Genomic DNA, 25,052 nt, shown 5'->3' on the forward strand with positions numbered 1-25,052 from the left:
TGTCTTTTCCTTTTATCACTAATTATGTTGTGTATTACGTGGTTATAACTTTTGTTATCTGAGCGTTAAGGTTAAATCCTACATTTTCCAATCAGTTCTAAGAAAGACTTTTACCATTAAAGAATAACAACAAAATTAAACACCCCTTGCTCAGCAGGGATCACTGGTGATCCCGGATTATGTTGTTCAAAATGCATTACTCATCAAAACATTACACTCTTAATTGATCTGGACAAAATCAGCATCACAAGAAAGGTTTAAGACTCCAGCTTCGATATTTGACCACTGTTTATGATTAAACTGGTTTGGAGTGACATTAATTTCTTAATTTATGCCAGAAGTGCAAAATAATGAATCTGTAACGTTCGTTATTTTGAATAGAAATCATCACTCACAACATTCATTCTGGTCTTCTCCGGTTTATTTGTGCTCAAATACATATAATATTCAGCATACGCCAGGGCAATTATTACAATGGTGCGCATATTTGGAGAAATAATGATTACTTATTACATGCTAGTAAAATATTTAGTCATACAGAATACAATTTCTATTCATTTTCCACTGAATTATGCGATCTGAAGTGCTCAAACAGCTAACGTAGCTAGATGTGTCTCTCCACTTCCTGATTTGCGTCAGATTTGACCTCAAACCTCTATCATTCACTGTACAGCTGTCAATCATCTCACGTGGTTCAACGTGACCTCTTTTGCATGACGCGTCCTGTGTACACTTCCTCATTCTGGACATCCGTGATAAACAAAGCGAAAGTGACATTTCTTCACCGAAACAAGTTCTAATAAATGCACGATTTAAGTATATGTCAAGTATATGTGTTTTGTGTGTTATTTTCGTGCGATTTGGGGTATTTTTATATGAATAAAAAATAAAGGAAAGGGTAAGCATAGCCCATAGCTTCATATAAAATGCTAAAAATAACATATTTCAAAATCTTTTTTTGACTTGAAAGCATTTTTAACCGTGACCGGAATATGATACAAATACTCGATGGTGTTTTAAAGTGAGCTTTAAATAAAAGTGTAATATTAATAAATTAAATTGTGTCATGTAGCTTGAGGCTACCTGTTGTGCTAATGCACCTGCTGCAGGAGCTTTCTATTCCATAATATATATATATTTTAAAAGAATTTGCATTTAAAGTTCCAATAATAGTTTACTAAATTCACATAATATTTTTATACATTTAATAAATATATTCTTAATATATATATATATATATTTAATGTTTGAGCTTATATATCTCAATATTAATAACAGTCTGGTTAATTTTGAGTCTTGAACTGTAAACTCTCAAGGGTTGGCTTTCTAAATATATGTTGGTTATGTGTCTATTCAGAATTACTTATGAGCAGCAACCTTTTTATTGTGGATATGTCATGCATGCATCACTTGCCAAAATTGGGGGTGTTGAGGAAGGGGTTTTAATGGAGTCAATTATATTGAGTCAGATAAATAACTGAATTATGCATGTTATCCTTAACTGCATTTTGTTCCGATTATTGGTTGAAAATAGCAGTGTAAGCTTCCAGCCTTACATTAGTCACAGGCAAGTCATTGTCATATATGAAATGACATATGAAATGTCTCATTCTCACTGTGATACTGCACCTGATATAAAGGTGAAGACACAAACATCTGCTGGTAATTGTTGTTATAAGACAAGGAAGTAGGCCTGTTCATTGAGCGGAAAGCCCCACAAGAGTTAAAGGCTTGGAGCGGAATTGACAAGCCCTAAGCGTCAGTGGTGTCCTGCCCCTTTTTTAAAGTACCTGCAACTGAGCTGTACCTACATGATAAAACTCTTCAGCAGGAACTTAAGAAGGCATTAAGAACTCTTTATCCCCTTGTTAGGGCCCGAGCACCGATGGTGTGAGGACCCTCTTGGAATTGCTCTGTTTATTAGGGCCCGAGCACCGATGGTGTGAGGACCCTCTTGGAATTGCTCTGTTTATTATTATTAGGGCCCGAGCACCGATGGTGAGAGGACCCTATTGTTTTTGCTCCGTTTATTATTATTCTTCTTCTCCAAAGTGAATCGCTTTTTAGAGGGCCTAAACATGCTCGAAAACTCATGAAACTTTGCACACGCTTCAGAAGTGGTGAAAATTTACGTGTGATATGGTTTTCAGAATTGTGGGGGGCAAATTCGGTAAATTATTGCCCCCACATTTTGCCCCGGCTCCTGGTTTCACGTACAGGTATGAAATTTGGTACATACATGTAATGACCCAATACCTACAGAAAAGTCTCTTGGAGCATAGCCCTAAACACAACAGGAAGTGAGCTATTTTGAACTTCCTCCTGGATTTTGGGCATTTTTCGTAATTTCCTGATGTTGTACTTTAACGAACTCCTCCTACAGATTTGATCTGATACTCTTCAAATTTGGTGAGTGTAATCTTAAGGCCTTTGTGACGTTAAATTGCGAAGATCTAGAGTTTTCGTCGAAGGGTGTGCGCTCGGCGGCCTGACAAACATCTATCTATAAATTACAGGAACGTCTGTCTGTCTGTCTGTCTGTCTGTGTGTGTGTGTGTCTGTTCCTCGCATATCTCTCGAACCGTTAGTCCGATTGATTTCAAACTCGACAGGTGTCTTGCCACGGGCACGAGTAAGTGCAGTGCCAAGTTTGACATTGTTTGGATGAGAAATGCAAAAGATATCGTTAAATATATCATTTTTAGAAGGTTGTGGTTTAAAAATAAACATTCTGACATTAGAGAGTTGTATCGGTCAAAGAAGCCCCAAGAAGGCTGTGGTTTAAAAATAAACATTCTGACATAAACACTCAGTCAGCTACACTGTTTACTTCTGAATATTATAGTTTGGTTCCCGAACGTGATAAATCCATCTATCTATAAATTACAGAAACGTCCGTCTGTCTGTCTGTGTGTTATTCGCATATCTCTCGAATGTGAGATAACCACTAAATGTGTGAAAACCACTATTTTCTGTTTCAAACTTTCACATAGCATCTTTAGGTTATAACAACATTGAAAATCAAAATCTGGATTTGAATTTTTTAAGATTTATTATAAAAACGGATTATTTTTTCCCAAAAATGCAATAAATTCATGACTTTTTTTTTTTTTTTAAATGCTATTAATCCATTGAATCAATATAAAGTTATTTTTGATCATATTGCCATCGCAAGAAATATCTCCTGAACTTTTTTGACGGCGATCAGCTCACAAAAACTGATTTTGCACGGGCACTTTGCACTGCTCCCTGAATCGAGGTGCTTATTCATTTGTGGATGTAAACTGAATCTGTAAGTCAGCTATGCTGTTAGTGTTTACTTCTGAATATTATATTTCATTCTGGTGCGCTTAACGTTGTCGCTACTGTGTAATAGTAGCCTATGCTATTCACCAACTAAACATATCCTATTCAATGCGTTCACAGTCTCTTTCACAGGCATCATTTGTAGTTGCCTATTCACAAACTGTTTGCTCAAGCATAGCGTTTTCTCGGAGTTCACTGTGTGCTTTTTACCATGCACAAATAAAAATGTCACTGAACTTTTGCTGTGTAATTGTAACAATGAGCACACACCAAACCAACAATTACTAAAAACACACACAAAAACTGATTTTGCACGGGCATTTTTTGCACTAGTTCACCCAATTTCGGCCTTTTGGTGATATATGCATGATCAGATAAGTTCAATATTAATGTTGCTTGCAGTTCTGATGTTGCTAGGCAACCACAGACAGCCTGCAGTAACTCAGGCATACAATTTTCAATCTGCCACAAACTTCACATGTTTGATAAGAGTCCTGTCCTGAACACATGCCAATGCTCATTATGATTATAGCAATAGCACCACCTGCTGGTAGCAGGAAGTGTGGCAAATACAAAACGTGCTCGAAAAATCATGAAACTTTGCACACGCTTCAGAAGTGGTGACAATTTACGTGTGATGTGGTTTTAAAAATTGGGTGGGGCAAAATGGCTTACTTATTGCCCCTACATTTTGCCCCGGCTCGACGTTTCACGTACAGGTATGAAATTTGGTACACACATGTAAAGACCCAATACCTACAAAAAAGTCTCTTGGAGCTTAGCCCTAAACACAACAGGAAGTCAGTTATTTTGAACTTCCTGTCAGATTTTGGGCAGTTTTTGCCATTTCCTGATGTTGTACTTTAACAAACTCCTACAGTTTTGATCTGATCCTCTTCAAATTTGGTGAGTGTAATCTTAAGGCCTTTCCTAAAGGTGCCGGGTGGCGGTGGCAGGGGTGCGAGGGCCCTTTTCATCGCTGCTTGCAGCTTTAATTATTATTATTATTATTATTCTTCTTCTCCGCATTGAATTGCATTTTTGAGGGCCTAAACATGCGCGAAAACTCACGAAACTTTGCACACGCGTCAGAACTGGCGAAAATTTACATCTGATATAGGTTTCAGAATTGGACGGGGCAAAACGGCTCGATAGCGCCACCTATAAAAGTTCAACGGAGTGCGCCTCCCGCAACGTTCCACGTACGTGCACGAAATTCGGTACATACATGTAATGACCTAATACCTACAAAAAAGTCTCTTGGAGCATAGCCCTAAACCCAACAGGAAGTCAGCCATTTTGAACTTCCTCCCAGATTTTTGTGCAGTTTTTGACATTTTCAGGCCTCATACTTTAACGAACTCCTCCTACAGTTTTAATCTGATCATCTTCAAATTTGGTGAGTGTAATCTTAAGGCCTTTGCGACGTTAAATTGCGAAGATCTTGAGTTTTCGTCGAAGGGCGGGTCCTCGGCGGCCTGACAAATTTTGATGTTTCGCCATGAAACAGGAAGTTGCTGTAACTCAGGCATGGAATGTCCAATCTGCCCCAAACTTCATACGTTTGATAAGAGTTCTGTCCTGAACACATGACCATGCTCATATTCAGTTATAGTCATAGCGCCACCTGCTGGCAACAGGAAGTGACATGTTTAACACTGTTATGGACTCCTAATAACATATAAAAAAGTGCCAGCAAGTGCTAAACATGCTAACAACATACTAGAAGCATGCTAAAACATGCTAAAGCATGCTATTATTGCAATTAAATAGGAATTTGCTGTAACTCAGGCATGGAATGTCCAATCTGCCCCAAACTTCACACTTTTGATAAGCGTTCTGTCCTGAACATATCTACATGAGAATATTCAGTTATAGTAATAGCGCCACCTACTGGTAACAGGAAGTGTCATGTTTAACACGTTGATGCCATTCTAGCAACATGTTAAAAATGCCATTGACTTCTAAACATGCTAGAAACATGTTAAAACATACTAGCAATACTTAGCTAAGTGCTAAAGCATGCTAATTCAATGAAAGAGGATGTTGTTGTTACTCAAGAAGGCAATGTCCAATCTGCGCCAAACTTCACACTTTTAATAAACGTTCTGTCCTGAACACATGACCATGCTCATATTCAGTTATAGTCATAGCGCCACCTGCTGGCAACAGGAAGTGACATGTTTAACACTGTTATGGACTCCTAATAACATATAAAAAAGTGCCAGCAAGTGCTAAACATGCTAACAACATACTAGAAGCATGCTAAAACATGCTAGCAAACTCTTAGCTAAGTGCTAAAGCATGCTATTATTGCAATTAAATAGGAATTTGCTGTAACTCAGGCATGGAATGTCCAATCTGCCCCAAACTTCACACTTTTGATAAGCGTTCTGTCCTGAACATATCTACATGAGAATATTCAGTTATAGTAATAGCGCCACCTACTGGTAACAGGAAGTGTCATGTTTAACACGTTGATGCCATTCTAGCAACATGTTAAAAATGCCATTGACTTCTAAACATGCTAGAAACATGTTAAAACATACTAGCAATACTTAGCTAAGTGCTAAAGCATGCTAATTCAATGAAACAGGACTTTGTTGTTACTCAAGAAGGCAATGTACAATCTACCCCAAACGTCACACGTTTGATAAGAGTTATCTCTTGAACACATGTCCATGCTCATATTTAGTTATAGACATAGCGCCACCTGCTGGCAACAGGAAGTGACGTTTAACACTGTTCTTGACTCCTAATAACATATAAAAAAATGCCAGTAGGTGCTAAACATCCTACCAACATACTATAGACATGCTAAAACATACTAGCAAACACTTAGCTAAGTGCTAAAGAATGATATTACTGCAATTAAATATGAATTTGCTGTAACTCAGGCATGGAATGTCCAATCTGCCCCAAACTTCACACTTTTGATAAGCGTTCTGTCCTGAACACATGACCATGCTTATATTCAGTTACAGTCATAGCGCCACCTGCTGGCAACAGGAAGTGACATGTTTAACACTGTTATGGACTCCTAATAACATATAAAAAAGTGCCAGCAAGTGTTAAACATGCTAACAACATACTAGAAACATGCTAAAACATGCTAGCAAACTCTTAGCCAAGTGCTAAAGCATGCTATTATTGCAATTAAATAGGAATTTGCTGGAACTCAGGCATGGAATGTCCAATCTGCCCCAAACTTCACACTTTTGATAAGAGTCATGGCCTGAACACATCTACATGAGAATGTTCAATTATAGTAATAGCGCCACCAACTGGCAACAGGAAGTGACATGTTTAACACGTTGATGCCGTTCTAGCAACATGTTAAAAATGCCATTGAGTTCTAAACATGCTAGAAACATGTTAAAACATGCTAACAATGCTTAGCTAAGTGCTAAAGCATGCTAATTCAATTAAACATGACTTTGTTGTTACTCAAGAAGGCAATGTCCAATTTGCACCAAACTTCACACGTTTGATAAGAGTTCTGTCCTGAACACACATCCAAGCTCATATTCAGTTATAGTCATAACGCCACCTACTGGCAACAGAAACTGACATGGTTAACACAGTAATGCAGTACTAACCACATAATTATTGTGTACTAAGCATGCTAGAAACACACTAAACATGCTAGCAACACTTAGCTGAGTCATGAAGCATGCTATTATCACCATTATACAAAACATTTTGTAACTGACTTTGACATACTCTTACTATATATACCTCCTTAAATGTACATTTCCCAACCATGCTCTGTCTTCCTAAAGCCACCGAGTGTTGATGGCACGGGTGCGAGGGCCCTTTCATCGCTGCTTGCAGCTTTAATTATTATTCTTCTTCTTCTCCGCATTGAATTGCATTTTTGAGGGCCTAAACATGCGCGAAAACTCACGAAACTTTGCACACGCGTCAGAACTGGCGAAAATTTACATCTGATATAGGTTTCAGAATTGGACGGGGCAAAACGGCTCGATAGCGCCACCTATAAAAGTTCAACGGAGTGCGCCTCCCGCAACGTTCCACGTACGTGCACGAAATTCGGTACATACATGTAATGACCTAATACCTACAAAAAAGTCTCTTGGAGCATAGCCCTAAACCCAACAGGAAGTCAGCCATTTTGAACTTCCTCCCAGATTTTTGTGCAGTTTTTGACATTTTCAGGCCTCATACTTTAACGAACTCCTCCTACAGTTTTAATCTGATCATCTTCAAATTTGGTGAGTGTAATCTTAAGGCCTTTGCGACGTTAAATTGCGAAGATCTTGAGTTTTCGTCGAAGGGCGGGTCCTCGGCGGCCTGACAAATTTTGATGTTTCGCCATGAAACAGGAAGTTGCTGTAACTCAGGCATGGAATGTCCAATCTGCCCCAAACTTCATACGTTTGATAAGAGTTCTGTCCTGAACACATGACCATGCTCATATTCAGTTATAGTCATAGCGCCACCTGCTGGCAACAGGAAGTGACATGTTTAACACTGTTATGGACTCCTAATAACATATAAAAAAGTGCCAGCAAGTGCTAAACATGCTAACAACATACTAGAAGCATGCTAAAACATGCTAGCAAACTCTTAGCTAAGTGCTAAAGCATGCTATTATTGCAATTAAAGAGCAACTTGCAGGTAAAAAAAAAATCTAAATGAATATATAACCGTGTATGAAAATACCATATGAAAAGATAATGCAGGATTTAAAATGTTTTAAAACGACATAATGACACCAATTTAGTAGATAAAGTGAGCGTTTCTTTGACTGCTCGTACAAGCCGCTTTTTTTTCAACATCGCGTCATATTACGTCACACGAGGGAGACGTGTGCTGTGCTCTGCCGCAGCTCAGTGCAGAGTGGGTTGGTATTCAGTAAGAGCGGTCGTGAGACAGTGTGTTTTCAGTAGTTTTTGTATTTCAATTTATCATCGTCATGGTAAATGTATGTGTTTGTGGAGCTTGCAAAAACTCCAGCCTGTCAGGACATCGAGTCCACCGGTTTCCTAACAGGAAAAAGGACGGTGCTATCTTTTGTGCCTGGGTGCGGGTTGTGCAGGTGAAGAGACGGGATTTCTCTTCCGCGTCGGCTTCGGAAAACGCGGTCGTGTGTAGCGTTCACTTCAGATCGGATGATTATCGTCCCGGCGATATGAAGGAGTTCAACATGGGATACCGAAGTAAGAACCGGGTGAGACTCAGAGCTAGTGCGGTTCCTTCAGTGTACGCATCTTCGGGTTCTCCCGCTGGATGTAGGCGCGAGCACAACATCAACTGGCAAACGCAATGTAAGCGGAACGAAACTGAGCTAACAGTTACTCGTTATTGTGTTTGTGTGGACCGTTTATCAGTTTGGACCAGTGCAGCGCGAGCCTGATCAAGCAACACTAGCCTAACTGCGAGGTAAATAAAGAGTTCGCCACTGAAGTAATAACATCGCTGCGAGATCTAGTGAGAAATATTCACATTTCTCCGTTATTAACGAATCAAACAGCGCTGACGTGAAAACCAGGAATAAACATTGTGCAATGAATGAACGAACTACCCAGTGTCCACAGATCAGCAACATTCACCATGGCTTTACTGTAGTAACACTAACTGCAACCATGGAAGTTTGGCATTTTCCACTAAGGCCCAGTATGCATCCACCTCCCTGTAACACTGACTTTCCTCAGCTGTAAACATTGCCTCGCATTTCCCACACAAGCACCTATGGAACAAAAAATGTATCATGAATAAATATCTCTCTGTCTCTCCATGAGAAACTGCTAAGTTATATCACGTAACGTTAGTCTGGGCGGATATTAATGAGCATGACAAACGCCTGATCAAAGCTTAGTTTCTGTTATTGTAAGTTCCAATATGTTCTGTCTAACATTAATCCTGGCCTGTCCCTGCTCTCTTGGCAGCCTAGCAGGCTCATAATTGTATGGCTGTGGTCCGTAAACAATTTCCTCAGCGTCCGAAATGTCATTGCAATCCATATTTCCCTGTTGTGTGAATCGACCGCTCTCCCTCGTGCTACGTCACGACTCTCGCCCGTCACGCCCATTTTCAGATGCGGAAGTAAAATTTTCTCACAAAAACGACTCCAGAAGCCACTGTAGCATATTTATAATTTTTTTTTAAAGAAAATCTAGTTCCTACATTATTTTTCTATACATTGACTTGTTGGGTATTCTAACCTGCAAGTTGCTCTTTAAATAGGAATTTGCTGTAACTCAGGCATGGAATGTCCAATCTGCCCCAAACTTCACACTTTTGATAAGCGTTCTGTCCTGAACATATCTACATGAGAATATTCAGTTATAGTAATAGCGCCACCTACTGGTAACAGGAAGTGTCATGTTTAACACGTTGATGCCATTCTAGCAACATGTTAAAAATGCCATTGACTTCTAAACATGCTAGAAACATGTTAAAACATACTAGCAATACTTAGCTAAGTGCTAAAGCATGCTAATTCAATGAAACAGGATGTTGTTGTTACTCAAGAAGGCAATGTCCAATCTGCGCCAAACTTCACACTTTTAATAAACGTTCTGTCCTGAACACATGACCATGCTCATATTCAGTTATAGTCATAGCGCCACCTGCTGGCAACAGGAAGTGACATGTTTAACACTGTTATGGACTCCTAATAACATATAAAAAAGTGCCAGCAAGTGCTAAACATGCTAACAACATACTAGAAGCATGCTAAAACATGCTAGCAAACTCTTAGCTAAGTGCTAAAGCATGCTATTATTGCAATTAAATAGGAATTTGCTGTAACTCAGGCATGGAATGTCCAATCTGCCCCAAACTTCACACTTTTGATAAGCGTTCTGTCCTGAACATATCTACATGAGAATATTCAGTTATAGTAATAGCGCCACCTACTGGTAACAGGAAGTGTCATGTTTAACACGTTGATGCCATTCTAGCAACATGTTAAAAATGCCATTGACTTCTAAACATGCTAGAAACATGTTAAAACATACTAGCAATACTTAGCTAAGTGCTAAAGCATGCTAATTCAATGAAACAGGACTTTGTTGTTACTCAAGAAGGCAATGTACAATCTACCCCAAACGTCACACGTTTGATAAGAGTTATCTCTTGAACACATGTCCATGCTCATATTTAGTTATAGTCATAGCGCCACCTGCTGGCAACAGGAAGTGACGTTTAACACTGTTCTTGACTCCTAATAACATATAAAAAAAATGCCAGTAGGTGCTAAACATCCTACCAACATACTATAGACATGCTAAAACATACTAGCAAACACTTAGCTAAGTGCTAAAGAATGATATTACTGCAATTAAATATGAATTTGCTGTAACTCAGGCATGGAATGTCCAATCTGCCCCAAACTTCACACTTTTGATAAGCGTTCTGTCCTGAACACATGACCATGCTTATATTCAGTTACAGTCATAGCGCCACCTGCTGGCAACAGGAAGTGACATGTTTAACACTGTTATGGACTCCTAATAACATATAAAAAAGTGCCAGCAAGTGTTAAACATGCTAACAACATACTAGAAACATGCTAAAACATGCTAGCAAACTCTTAGCCAAGTGCTAAAGCATGCTATTATTGCAATTAAATAGGAATTTGCTGTAACTCAGGCATGGAATGTCCAATCTGCCCCAAACTTCACACTTTTGATAAGCGTTCTGTCCTGAACACATCTACATGAGAATATTCAGTTATAGTAATAGCGCCACCTACTGGCAACAGGAAGTGTCATGTTTAACACGTTGATGCCATTCTAGCAACATGTTAAAAATGCCATTGAGGTCTAAACATGCTAGAAACATGTTAAAACATGCTAGCTAATGTTAAAACATGCTAGCAATACTTAGCTAAGTGGTAAAGCATGCTAATTCAATGAAACAGGATGTTGTTGTTACGCAAGAAGGCAATGTCCAATATGCGCCAAACTTCACACTTTTAATAAACGTTCTGTCCTGAACACATGACCATGCTCATATTCAGTTACAGTCATAGTGCCACCTGCTGGCAACAGGAAGTGACATGTTAAACACTGTTGTGGACATATAAAAACATATAAAAAAGTGCCAGCAAGTGCTAAACATGCTAACAACATAGTAGAAACATGCTAAAACATGCTAGCAAACACTTAGCTAAGTGCTAAAGCATGCTATTGCTGCAATTAAATAGGAATTTGCTGTAACACAGGCATGGAATGTCCAATCTGCCCCAAACTTCACACGTTTGATAAGAGTCATGGCCTGAACACATCTACATGAGAATATTCAGTTATAGTAATAGCGCCACCTGCTGTCAACAGGAAGTGACATGTTTAACACTGTTGTGGTCTCCTAATAACATATATAAAAGAGCCAGCAAGTGCTAAACAGGTTAGCAACATACTAGAAACATGCTAGCAAACACTTAGCTAAGTGATAAAGCATGCTATTACTGCAATTAAATAGGAATTTGCTGTAACTCAGGCATGGAACGTCCAATCTGCCCCAAACTTCACATGTTTGATAAGAATCATGGCCTGAACGCATGCCTATGCTCAAATTCAGTTATAGTAATAGCGCCACCTACTGGCAACAGGAAGTGTCATGTTTAACACGTTGATGCCGTTCTAGCAACATGTTAAAAATGCCATTGAGTTCTAAACATGCTAGAAACATATTAAAACATGCTAGCAATACTTAGCTAAGTGCTAAAGCATGCTAATTCAATGAAACAGGACTTTGTTGTTACTCAAGAAGGCAATGTACAATCTACCCCAAACGTCACACGTTTGATAAGAGTTATCTCTTGAACACATGTCCATGCTCATATTTAGTTATAGTCATAGCGCCACCTGCTGGCAACAGGAAGTGACGTTTAACACTGTTCTTGACTCCTAATAACATATAAAAAAATGCCAGTAGGTGCTAAACATCCTACCAACATACTAGAGACATGCTAAAACATAATAGCAAACACTTAGCTAAGTGCTAAAGAATGATATTACTGCAATTAAATATGAATTTGCTGTAACTCAGGCATGGAATGTCCAATCTGCCCCAAACTTCACACTTTTGATAAGCGTTCTGTCCTGAACACATGACCATGCTTATATTCAGTTATAGTCATAGCGCCACCTGCTGGCAACAGGAAGTGACATGTTTAACACTGTTGTGGACTCCTAATAACATATAAAAAAGTGCCAGCAAGTGTTAAACATGCTAACAACATACTAGAAACATGCTAAAACATGCTAGCAAACCCTAGCCAAGTGCTAAAGCATGCTATTATTGCAATTAAATAGGAATTTGCTGTAACTCAGGCATGGAATGTCCAATCTGCCCCAAATTTCACACTTTTGATAAGAGTCATGGCCTGAACACATCTACATGAGAATGTTCAGTTATAGTAATAGCGCCACCAACTGGCAACAGGAAGTGACATGTTTAACACGTTGATGCCGTTCTAGCAACATGTTAAAACATGCTAACAATGCTTAGCTAAGTTCTAAAGAATGCTAATTCAATGAAACATGACTTTGTTGTTACTCAAGAAGGCAATGTCCAATTTGCACCAAACTTCACATGTTTGATAAGAGTTCTGTCCTGAACACACATCCATGCTCATATTCAGTTATAGTCATAACGCCACCTACTGGCAACAGAAACTGACATGGTTAACACCGTGCAGTACTAACCACATAATTATTGTGTACTAAGCATGCTAGAAACAGACTGAACATGCTAGCAACACTTAGCTGAGTCATGAAGCATGCTATTATCACCATTATACAAAACATTTTGTAACTGACTTTGACATACTCTTACTATATATACCTCCTTAAATGTACATTTCCCAACCATGCTCTGCCTTCCTAAAGCCACCTTGTGTTGATGGCACGGGTGCGAGGGCCCTTTCATCGCTGCTTGCAGCTTTAATTATTATTATTCTTCTTCTTCTCCGCATTGAATTGCATTTTTGAGGGCCTAAACATGCTCGAAAACTCACGAAACTTTGCACACGCGTCAGAACTGGCGAAAATTTACATCTGATATAGGTTTCAGAATTGGACGGGGCAAAATGGCTCGATAGCGCCACCTATAAAAGTTCAACGGAGTGCGCCTCCCGCAACATTCCACGTACGTGCACGAAATTCGGTACATACATGTAATGACCTAATACCTACAAAAAAGTCTCTTGGAGCATAGCCCTAAACACAACAGGAAGTCAGCCATTTTGAACTTCCTCTCAGATTTTTGTGCAGTTTTTGCCATTTTCAGGCCTCGTACTTTAACGAACTCCTCCTACAGTTTTAATCTGATCATCTTCAAATTTGGTGAGTGTAATCTTAAGGCCTTTGCGACGTTAAATTGCGAAGATCTTTAGTTTTCGTCGAAGGGCGGGTCCTCGGCGGCCTTACAAATTTCGATGTTTCGCCATGAAACAGGAAGTTGCTGTAACTCAGGCATGGAATGTCCAATCTGCCCCAAACTTCACACGTTTGATAAGAGTTCTGCCCTGAACACATGGCCATGCTCATATTCAGTTATAGTCATAGCGCCAGCTGCTGGCAACAGGAAGTGACATGTTTAACACTGTTATGGACTCCTAATAACATATAAAAAAGTGCCAGCAAGTGTTAAACATGCTAACAACATACTAGAAGCATGCTAAAACATGCTAGCAAACTCTTAGCTAAGTGCTAAAGCATGCATATTATTGCAATTAAATAGGAATTTGCTGTAACTCAGGCATGGAATATCCAATCTGCCCCAAACTTCACACTTTTGATAAGCGTTCTGTCCTGAACACATCTACATGAGAATATTCAGTTATAGTAATAGCGCCACCTACTGGCAACAGGAAGTGTCATGTTTAACACGTTGATGCCATTCTAGCAACATGTTAAAAATGCCATTGAGGTCTAAACATGCTAGAAACATGTTAAAACATGCTAGCTAATGTTAAAACATGCTAGCAATACTTAGCTAAGTGGTAAAGCATGCTAATTCAATGAAACAGGATGTTGTTGTTACTCAAGAAGGCAATGTCCAATCTGCGCCAAACTTCACACTTTTAATAAACGTTCTGTCCTGAACACATGACCATGCTCATATTCAGTTACAGTCATAGTGCCACCTGCTGGCAACAGGAAGTCACATGTTAAACACTGTTGTGGACATATAAAAACATATAAAAAAAGTGCCAGCAAGTGCTAAACATGCTAACAACATACTAGAAACATGCTAAAACATGCTAGCAAACTCTTAGCTAAGTGCTAAAGCAGGCTATTGCTGCAATTAAATAGGAATTTGCTGTAACACAGGCATAGAATGTCCAATCTGCCCCAAACTTCACACGTTTGATAAGAGTCATGGCCTGAACACATCTACATGAGAATATTCAGTTATAGTAATAGCGCCACCTGCTGTCAACAGGAAATGACATGTTTAACACTGTTGTGGTCTCCTAATAACATATAAAAAAGAACCAGCAAGTGCTAAACAGGTTAGCAACATACTAGAAACATGCTAGCAAACACTTAGCTAAGTGCTAAAGCATGCTATTACTGCAATTAAATAGGAATTTGCTGTAACTCAGGCATGGAATGTCCAATCTGCCCCAAACTTCACACGTTTGATAAGAATCATGGCCTGAACACATGTCTATGCTCAAATTCAGTTATAGTTATAGCGCCACCTACTGGCAACAGGAAGTGACATGTTTAACACGTTGATGCCGTTCTAGCAACATGTTAAAAATGCCATTGAGTTCTAAACATGCTAGAAACATGTTAAAACATGCTAGCAATACTTAGCTAAGTGCTAAAGCATGCTAATTCAATGAAACAGGACTTTGTTGTTGCTCAAGAAGGCAATGTACAATCTACCCCAAACTTCACACGTTTGATAAGAGTTATCTCTTGAACACATGTCCATGCTCATATTTAGTTATAGTCATAGCGCCACCTGCTGGCAACAGGAAGTGACGTTTAACATTGTTCTTGACTCCTAATAACATATAAAAAAATGCCAGTAGGTGCTAAACATCCTACCAACATACTAGAGACATGCTAAAACATACTAGCAAACACTTAGCTAAGTGCTAAAGAATGATATTACTGTAATTAAATATGAATTTGCTGTAACTCAGGCATGGAATGTCCAATCTGCCCCAAACTTCACACTTTTGATAAAAGTTCTGTCCTGAACACATGACCATGCTTATATTCAGTTAGTCATAGCGCCACCTGCTGGCAACAGGAAGTGACATGTTTAACACTGTTATGGACTCCTAATAACATATAAAAAAGTGCCAGCAAGTGTTAAACATGCTAACAACATACTAGAAACATGCTAAAACATGCTAGCAAACTCTTAGCTAAGTGCTAAAGCATGCTATTATTGCAATTAAATAGGAATTTGCTGTAACTCAGGCATGGAATGTCCAATCTGCCCCAAACTTCACACTTTTGATAAGAGTCATGGCCTGAACACATCTACATGAGAATATTCAGTTATAGTAATAGCGCCACCTACTGGCAACAGGAAGTGACATGTTTAACACGTTGATGCCGTTCTAGCAACATGTTAAAAATGCCATTGAGTTCTAAACATGCTAGAAACATGTTAAAACATACTAACAATGCTTAGCTAAGTGCTAAAGAATGCTAATTCAATGAAACATGACTTTGTTGTTACTCAAGAAGGCAATGTCCAATTTGCACCAAACTTCACACGTTTGATAAGAGTTCTGTCCTGAACACACATCCATGCTCATATTCAGTTATAGTGATAACGCCACCTACTGGCAACAGAAACTGACATGGTTAACACAGTAATGCAGTACTAACCACATAATTATTGTGTACTAAGCATGCTAGAAACAGACTAAACATGCTAGCAACACTTAGCTGAGTCATGAAGCATGCTATTATCACCATTATACAAAACATTTTGTAACTGACTTTGACATACTCTTACTATATATACCTCCTTAAATGTACATTTCCCAACCATGCTCTGTCTTCCTAAAGCCACCGAGTGTTGATGGCACGGGTGCGAGGGCCCTTTCATCGCTGCTTGCAGCTTTAATTAACTATTGTTTTTCTAAAACCTCAATTGTAACCAGAGAGGAACACAAAACATTGTCATCATACAGGTGTCTCACTAGTCCTGCTGGAACAAAGAATTTAAGGTAATTATAATTCTTTCTTTAAATGTTTTTAAATAAATTACATTATTGAATGACATTTATTTTAATAAGTATTATGTCTCTTATCAAGAATATCAACCAAGTATCTTTAAATATACACTGTTTTTGTTAATTAAATGTAATTAATAATTATCAATATGTCTGTTTGATCATTTTAATTGTAATATACATCCTAATAAAGTTAATTGGCCCTTTAGTTAAAACATTACCTGCCTTTTATGTAACAATGCTTCTAGGTAGGCCTTTCTGCTGTATTCAGTTGTTAAAAACGAGCATCTGGGTTGAATGTGGATCAGAAACTGTAACAACAGAATTTTTAGGGGGAAAAAATTACATTCTTCAACCTTCAAGAATAATGTAATGCTTAAGGTACTTTTATCATTTTTGCAGTTTGAAACATGGCAAATCAAGACCCAGCTGTTTTGGAGGCAGTAAAGGCATCAGGCGAGTCCACCCTGAATAAGGCTACAGCAAGAGCGAAAGAGAAAATTGACCAGTTCTTAAATGTCACACTTAACATCGCTGTGACTGGAAAAACAGGATCTGGGAAATCCTCCTTTGTAAATGTAATTCTAGGCCTAAGTGAAAATGATAATGGAGCAGCACCTACTGGTGTCACAGAAACTACAACAGAGCCCAACATGTATGTGCATCCTACAATGCCAAATGTGAACATCTGGGACCTGCCTGGAATTGGAACTCCAAAATTCAAAGCAAAAAAATACCTTAAAGATGTCAAATTTAAAACTTATGATTTTTTCATTATCCTTAACTCAGAGAGGTTCACAGAGGATGACATCATGCTGGCTAAAGAAATAAGAAAACAGAAGAAATTGTTTTACTTTGTTCGTTCCAAGATTGACAACGACATCTCTTCAGAGCAAAGGAAAGCTACATCTAATGAAGAGGACGTTCTTAACACAATAAGAAAGTACTGTGAGGACAACTTGAATGAATTTGGATGCCCCGAAGTTTTCTTGATATCATCTGTTTATTTCGAGAAATATGATTTTGGAATCCTTCAAAACACACTCTTAGATGATCTTCCGGGCCATAAACGAGCTGCTCTTCTTCAAGCTTGGCCAGTATACTCTTCTGCATGTCTTGAGAAGAAGATCCAGATATTTAAAGGGCTGATCTGGGCTGCATCTCTTTCTTCTGCTGGTATAGCAGCGGTCCCTGTGCCTGGCACAACAGTAGCAGGTGATGCAGCCATTGCATTGATTTTCCTTTCAAGGTGCTATTATGCATTTGGTTTGGATGACAGATCACTGAAAAGGCTTTCAGAAAAAGTGAAAATTCCCTTGCTGGAATATCGGTCCAAATCAAAGTTGGCTAATGCCATAAAAATAAAAGCAGTGACCACAATTCATGCCTGTGCTGCGGTTGTAAAACTTTCTACCATTTCAGAGTTTTTGAGTCTCCTTCCCGGTGTGGGCAGTGCTTGTGCTGCAGGATTGTCCTTTGCTTCTACTCAGTACCTCTTGAGAGAAGGATTAAATGAATTGGCAAATACTGCTCGAGAGATCAGAAAAGTAGCTGGACTGGACACAATCTAATAACTCCTAGCTGGCCTGAACACGTGTTATCTTAACAATGTATGTGTTAATTTAGTTTATTTCTTATAGAGCATGTATGCATTTTCTGCCTTTGTCATGGACTAAATCATTTATGCTGAATTGAGATTACAACTGTCTGAATAGAACACATGCTAATATGCATGTAAACAGTATAAATGAACAAATTACCACTTTAATTAGTTGATAACACTTACATTTTATATTGTTGTTGATTTTATCCTTTTAGTTGTTGAATTTAATGAATGAAATCAGGATTTTTTTTCAAATCAAACATATAATGTATATGTCTCATACATAAACTATATGTCTCATACATAAACTATAATCATGTATATGTCTCAAACATAATAATCATGTATATGTCTCATACATAAACAATAATCAATCATGTATATGTCTCATACATAAACTATAATCATGTATATGTCTCATACATAAACAATAATCATGTATATGTCTATGTATATGTCTCATACATAAACTATAATCATGTATATGTCTCATACATAATAATCATGTATATGTCTCATACATAAGCAATAATCAATCATGTATATGTCTCATACATAAACTATAATCATGTATATGTCTCATACATAAACAATAATCATGTATATGTCTCATACATAAACTATAATCATGTATATGTCTCATACATAAACAATAATCATGTATATGTCTCATACATAAACTATAATCATGTATATGTTTCATACATAATAAAACAAAAAACCTAATTAGGACCCAAGCAATCCGATTGGTCCAAATCACTTTTTATGAGTAATCGCTTAAGTGCCTGGTTACAAATCAGATATCACTTTATTATATAAGTCGTATAACTATTTTATAACGACCATTAATGTCTTTTAACTTGTGTGTTTCATATACTAGTATATAATCGAAGCTATAGATTGCAAAATTAAACATTTCTCATTCTTAGTGTTTTTTTCAGTTAGCTTAGATAGTAGCATATCACACGTGTTAAATATAGGCTAATTAAAAAAAAAATATATATATATATATATATATATATATATATATATATATATATATATATATATATATATATATATATATATATATATATATATATAAATTATAAATGAACTCCCTCAGGATTCGTATAGGTTTGGGAAAGTTTTTTTTCCCCGAGTATGGCCCAGTATGACGTCATAAGGGCGGCATTCCTTGTTTGGGCACTTCTCCAGGCCCGGAATATATGTAGCACACATAAACCAGGGCAAGAGCAACACCTATCATTGTGCTTTGTTCGGGTTATGGTCCGGTGTGGTGAAGTGATGAGTCCAGCTTAGGACCCCAGTAGTATGCCTGATCTGAAGCTGTTCTCACGATTCTTAATGTAATCAATCAAACTTTAATTCATGTAATAATCATTTATTTTTATCCTGATTATTTATATAGTTAAAGTGAAAGAAATTGCATTTTTAGGTATGTTTTGCGACATTGTTCATTGTTATTAAGCAACAAGGCATAATATATACAGTGGGTACGGAAAGTATTCCCTTAAATTACCCCCTTAAATTTTTCACTCTTTGTTATATTGCAGCCATTTGCTAAAATCATTTAAGTTCATTTTTTTTCCTCATTATTGTACACACAGCACCCCATATTGACAGAAAAACACAGAATTGTTGACATTTTTGCACATTTATTAAAAAAAGAAAAACTGAAATATCACATGGTCCTAAGTATTCAGACCCTTTGCTGTTACACTCATATATTTAACTCAGGTGCTGTCCATTTCTTCTGATCATCCTTGAGATGGTGCTACACCTTCATTTGAGTCCAGCTGTGTTTGATTATACTGATTGGACTTGATTAGGAAAGCCACACACCTGTCTATATAAGACCTTACAGCTCACAGTGCATGTCAGAGCAAATGAGAATCATGAGGTCAAAGGAACTGCCTGAAGAGCTCAGAGAAAGAATTGTGGCAAGGCACAGATCTGGCCAAGGTTACAAAAAAAATTCTGCTGCACTTAAGGTTTCTAAGAGCAGTGGCCTCCATAATCCTTAAATGGAAGACGTTTGGGACGACCAGAACCCTTCCTAGAGCTGGCCGTCCGGCCAAACTGAGCTATCGGGGGAGAATAGCCTTGGTGAGAGAGGTAAAGAAGAACCCAAAGATCACTGTGGCTGAGCTCCAGAGATGCAGTCGGGAGATGGGAGAAAGTTGTAGTAAGTCAACCATCACTGCAGCCATCCACCAGTCTGGGCTTTATGGCAGAGTGGCCCGACGGAAGCCTCTCCTCAGTGCAAGACACATGGAGTTTGCTAAAAAAAACACCTGAAGGACTCCAAGATGGTGATAAATAAGATTCTCTGGTCTGATGAGACCAAGATAGAACTTTTTGGCCTTAATTCTAAGCGGTATGTGTGGAGAAAACCAGGCACTGCTCATCACCTGTCCAATACAGTCTCAACAGTGAAGCATGGTGGTGGCAGCATCATGCTGTGGGGGTGTTTTTCAGCTGCAGGGACAGGACGACTGGTTTCAATCGAGGGAAAGATGAATGCGGCCAAGTACAGGGATATCCTGGACGAAAACCTTCTCCAGAGTGCTCTGGACCTCAGACTGGGCCGAAGGTTCACCTTCCAACAAGACAATGACCCTAAGCACACAGCTAAAATAATGAAGGAGTGGCTTCACAACAACTCCGTGACTGTTCTTGAATGGCCCAACCAGAGCCCTGACTTAAACCCAATTGAGCATCTCTGGAGAGACCTGAAAATGGCTGTCCACCAATGTTTACCCTCCAACCTGACAGAACTGGAGAGGATCTGCAAGGAGGAATGGCAGAGGATACCCAAATCCAGGTGTGAAAAACTTGTTGCATCTTTCCCAAAAAGACTCATGGCTGTATTAGATCAAAAGGGTGCTTCTACTAAATACTGAGCAAAGGGTCTGAATACTTAGGACCATGTGATATTTCAGTTTTTCTTTTTTAATAAATGTGCAAAAATGTCAACAATTCTGTGTTTTTCTGTCAATATGGGGTGCTGTGTGTACAATAATGAGGGAAAAAATGAACTTAAATGATTTTAGCAAATGGCTGCAATATAACAAAGAGTGAAAAATTTAAGGGGGTCTGAATACTTTCCGTACCCACTGTATATATTATGCCTTGTTGCTTAATAACAATGAACAATGTCGCAAAACATACCTAAAAATGCTATTTCTTTCACTTTAACTATATAAATAATCAGGATAAAAATAAATGATTATTACATGAATTAAAGTTTGATTGATTACATTAAGAATCGTGAGAACAGCTTCAGATCAGGCATACTACTGGGGTCCTAAGCTGGACTCATCACTTCACCACACCGGACCATAACCCGAACAAAGCACAATGATAGGTGTTGCTCTTGCCCTGGTTTATGTGTGCTACATATATTCCGGGCCTGGAGAAGTGCCCAAACAAGGAATGCCGCCCTTATGACGTCATACTGGGCCATACTCGGGGAAAAAAACTTTCCCAAACCTATACGAATCCTGAGGGAGTTAATTTGGCACAGATGTACTCCTTTATAATCCCAACTCATTTTTTGAAACTTTGTTAAAAAGTTGGATTCTCATGCTAAATATGCATTATGCATAGCATTATACATCCCCTTTAAGTCGGTTTCCAGTATCTTGCTGCACATTGTAACTATACTACTCTGCTTACTCCTATTCTTTACATTAAGATTGCCATACCAACAAATAATGGAAAAATTTAAGACAGATTAAATTAAATGTTCATAAAAGAAACATCCATATTAAACGTACAAAGTTTCCTCAGAAAATAAAATACACTGAAGATCTTTCCCTCTAATAATGTCAGTGTTTGCCTCAAATTTTGGATTATCATTGAATAAGTCCCTTAATATTTATACTGCTTCAACCTGATGTCCCTTTATGACAGCAGGCAACACAGGTACAGAGTTCTTCTTATGGAAATCACTGGATCTCTTTTGTTTTAGAAGCATTAATGTTTAAAAATGAAGCATCACACCATTGAATAAAACGATCTACTCCTGGACCATGACTCCCATCTGACTCGGTGAGGAGAGACACAATCACCGAGTAATCAAGCGTCTCCAAAGACGCTCCAACAGTCATCAGTATCTAAAGAAAACAAAAGAGGGGACAAAACACAACCCTGTGGGGTACCAGTAGAAGACATCAATGCATTGGAAAACACACCATTTACACATACTCTTTGGCAGGGGCGATTCAAGGATTTTTATTTTAGGGGGGCTCAGCCCCCATTGAGAGTGTGATTTAAAAACAGGTAACACTTTAGTTAAGGGTCCAATTCTCAGTATTAACTAGTTGCTTATTAACATGCATGTTACTGGGATATTGGCTGTTTATTTGTACTTATAAAGGCAGGGTTTTATAATCACAGAGGTCCCAAATGTGAGGTAGTTAGGGGGTTGGGGGGCATGCTCCCCCCCCATTTTTTTTATTTCTCTGATCTACATATGTGCATTTCAACCCTGTGGGGTCTGAGGTGTTTTCTGGGCCCTGGAGGTGTTCTGACATGCTCTGACATTTGTGCTTATTTCTGTTACTTGTGACATTTTCATGGCTAAAGTCTGATTACACTGTATTCAGCACAAACTCTGCTACAAATATATTTCAGCGGGATGTATGTAAAAGTTTGTAGTTTAAAAAAAGTTTTAAACTAAGTTTTAGTAGAAAATGCGTTGTTTGTGAAATAAATTTTTTTTAAGCCACTGAAATAATAAATAATAAATATGATGTCTTATATTTGTATTATAGTTGGCTAAGAAATTTTCATTGTTTGGCATTGTTTTCTTGATTGTGCGACTTTAGATGTTTCACATTGTTGTATTTGACAACACGTCCTCCAAATAAAATTGATATAGCAAAAGCTGTAAAATCACAAGAATGTCCTAGAGATGAATGAAAGCCCCATAAGGCCAGAATTATTTCCACATCATTTTGGTCACCTCTTACTTAAAATTGAACAAATGGTATATGTCATGTATTACTTAAAATGTTTTTTTCTTTTTTTCAGATGACTATAATGAAGCTAAAGCTTAAACTACATTAAGCTGTTGATCACACTGACATTGGAAGTGATCGACGGAACTCACCGATTACATTTAAAAGAAAAAGAATATAGGTTTTTCTTTTTTCTTTTTTTTTCTTTTTTATTAATCTGTGGTGCACAACATTTACAAATTATTGTATATCTTGAAATGAATAAATATGTTGTTAAACCCAAGAACATTATTTTCCCTGGAGAAGATGACGATGATGAGATGGAAGGAAACATGAAAGAAACAAAGTCAAGAAAAGGGTATGAAGCTTCCGCCTTTTAAAATTATAAAAGACTAAGATGTTGTGTACTTCTAATTCCTAAATGTATTCCTTCCCTAATACTCCAAAGATTGCTAGGGATGCACAGCACTCCTGCATTTAACTCAGGAAAGCAAAACAGCTCCAAGCTCCACCCAAGTGGCCACAACACTTCTGAACTCATACATCCCAACCTGCAAACAGTCATTTCAGGGAGGTCATTAAAATCTCACACTTTAATAGTATTTATCAGCACCTGACATAATAAAACAGGCTCTGTGAGGAATGATTACCTTGTACATCCATATGCAAGTTTGAGTGACTTTATTTAAATTAAATACATTAGCTATTGTCACATGCCAGTGATTATCCCGACCTCTGATATATTTTCTGACCTCTGATATAGATGGTCACATGACTCTCTGGTATCCATGTGCATATCTTACAACAGTTACCAGGTTTACCAGCTTTATGCTATGACATAAAAAAGAAGAAACATTGGAAGTAAATTTACCCAAACAAAATTATTAAGTGACGTTTACATATATAAAGTTTAACTCTTGTGGCTATACTATTGAAAGAGGGTGTATTATAATCTTACTGCTTGGCCCATATACAGTAATAGTAAGTGTCTGACAATTTCTTTTAACTAAAGAACGATTTGACAGTTATTTCTGTTGTGATATCATGCCACAAATGTTGCTGATGGAGTTTAACTTGTGTTGAATTCACAAAATGCTCCACATGCAACAACATCCTGTATCAACAGATGTAAAACTGAATAAATGCATACAACTTGTCAACTCAAATAAATTTAATTACATGTATAAAATCATTAAATGTAATTATTAACCTGATTAACAACTTTTCACAAGCAAGAATGTCCTACCTAGATTTTGGGAAAGTGGATTTGTGTCTTTATGATTTATGCTAATGATAACATTGACTTGTTTTACAGTACCATAAAATGAGCTGTTTTTACCTTTGTTAATTATTACTTACTCATAGGTTCTGTCAGAGTGCAACCAATTTTACATTTACACATTTTGCAGATGCTTTAATCCAAATTCATTTATATGCAAATTTTTTTTTTACAGCTTTACAGAACACAGAGAAGAAAATATAAATAAAAGATTATAATCTGTTAACAAAAGCTTTTTAAAACAAAAGCAGCCAAAGGGAAAAGTTACAAGGAAATTCCTTAAGATTGTTACAAAATTAATTCCATCTTGAGTTGTTTTTTTGTCAGTGTTAGCTATGTAAATAAATGTGCGTCATCCGGTGAAAGTGCACTGGTGCAGTACGTTTGAAAAGAAAAGAAAAAAAAGAAAAAAAAAAAAGAAGTTTTCTGTTCTGATAAATTGTCACATCTTGTTTTGGTTCATGTTTCATGTCTCTAGTTGTGTCCCAATTCAGGGGCTGCATCCTTTGAAGGCCGACACACAAGTCGTGTTTAAAGGGGAAAGTATAGCCGTTTGCCGCGGCACAACGAAGGCTGTCCCGTTTCGAAGGTCCTTCAAAATGCGGCCTTCAAATGTGTCATTCTTTTCCCATGAATGCAGGATACATCAGATCCTTCGCAGCCTTGCCTACCCCAGAATTCACTGCGAGTCGGAGACGAATTTGCCAGATA

At 37.9% G+C, this 25,052-nt stretch overlaps 1 protein-coding gene across 1 annotated transcript; it reads left to right on the forward strand.

The window, feature by feature from the left end:
• Positions 1-16,902: 16,902 nt before the first annotated feature.
• On the forward strand, positions 16,903-18,063 carry LOC308689302 (interferon-inducible GTPase 5-like; the record flags this gene model as incomplete). The annotated part of the gene is made up of 1 exon (XM_081362955.1): positions 16,903-18,063. One exon carries the CDS (start codon positions 16,903-16,905, stop codon positions 18,061-18,063), a length of 1,161 nt encoding a protein of 386 aa, XP_081219081.1.
• Between the last annotated feature and the right edge of the window lie 6,989 nt (positions 18,064-25,052).

This window comes from Scardinius erythrophthalmus (genome assembly GCF_964197995.2).
Source record: "Scardinius erythrophthalmus genome assembly, chromosome: 4".
In the NCBI taxonomy this organism is placed as follows: domain Eukaryota; kingdom Metazoa; phylum Chordata; class Actinopteri; order Cypriniformes; family Leuciscidae; genus Scardinius; species Scardinius erythrophthalmus.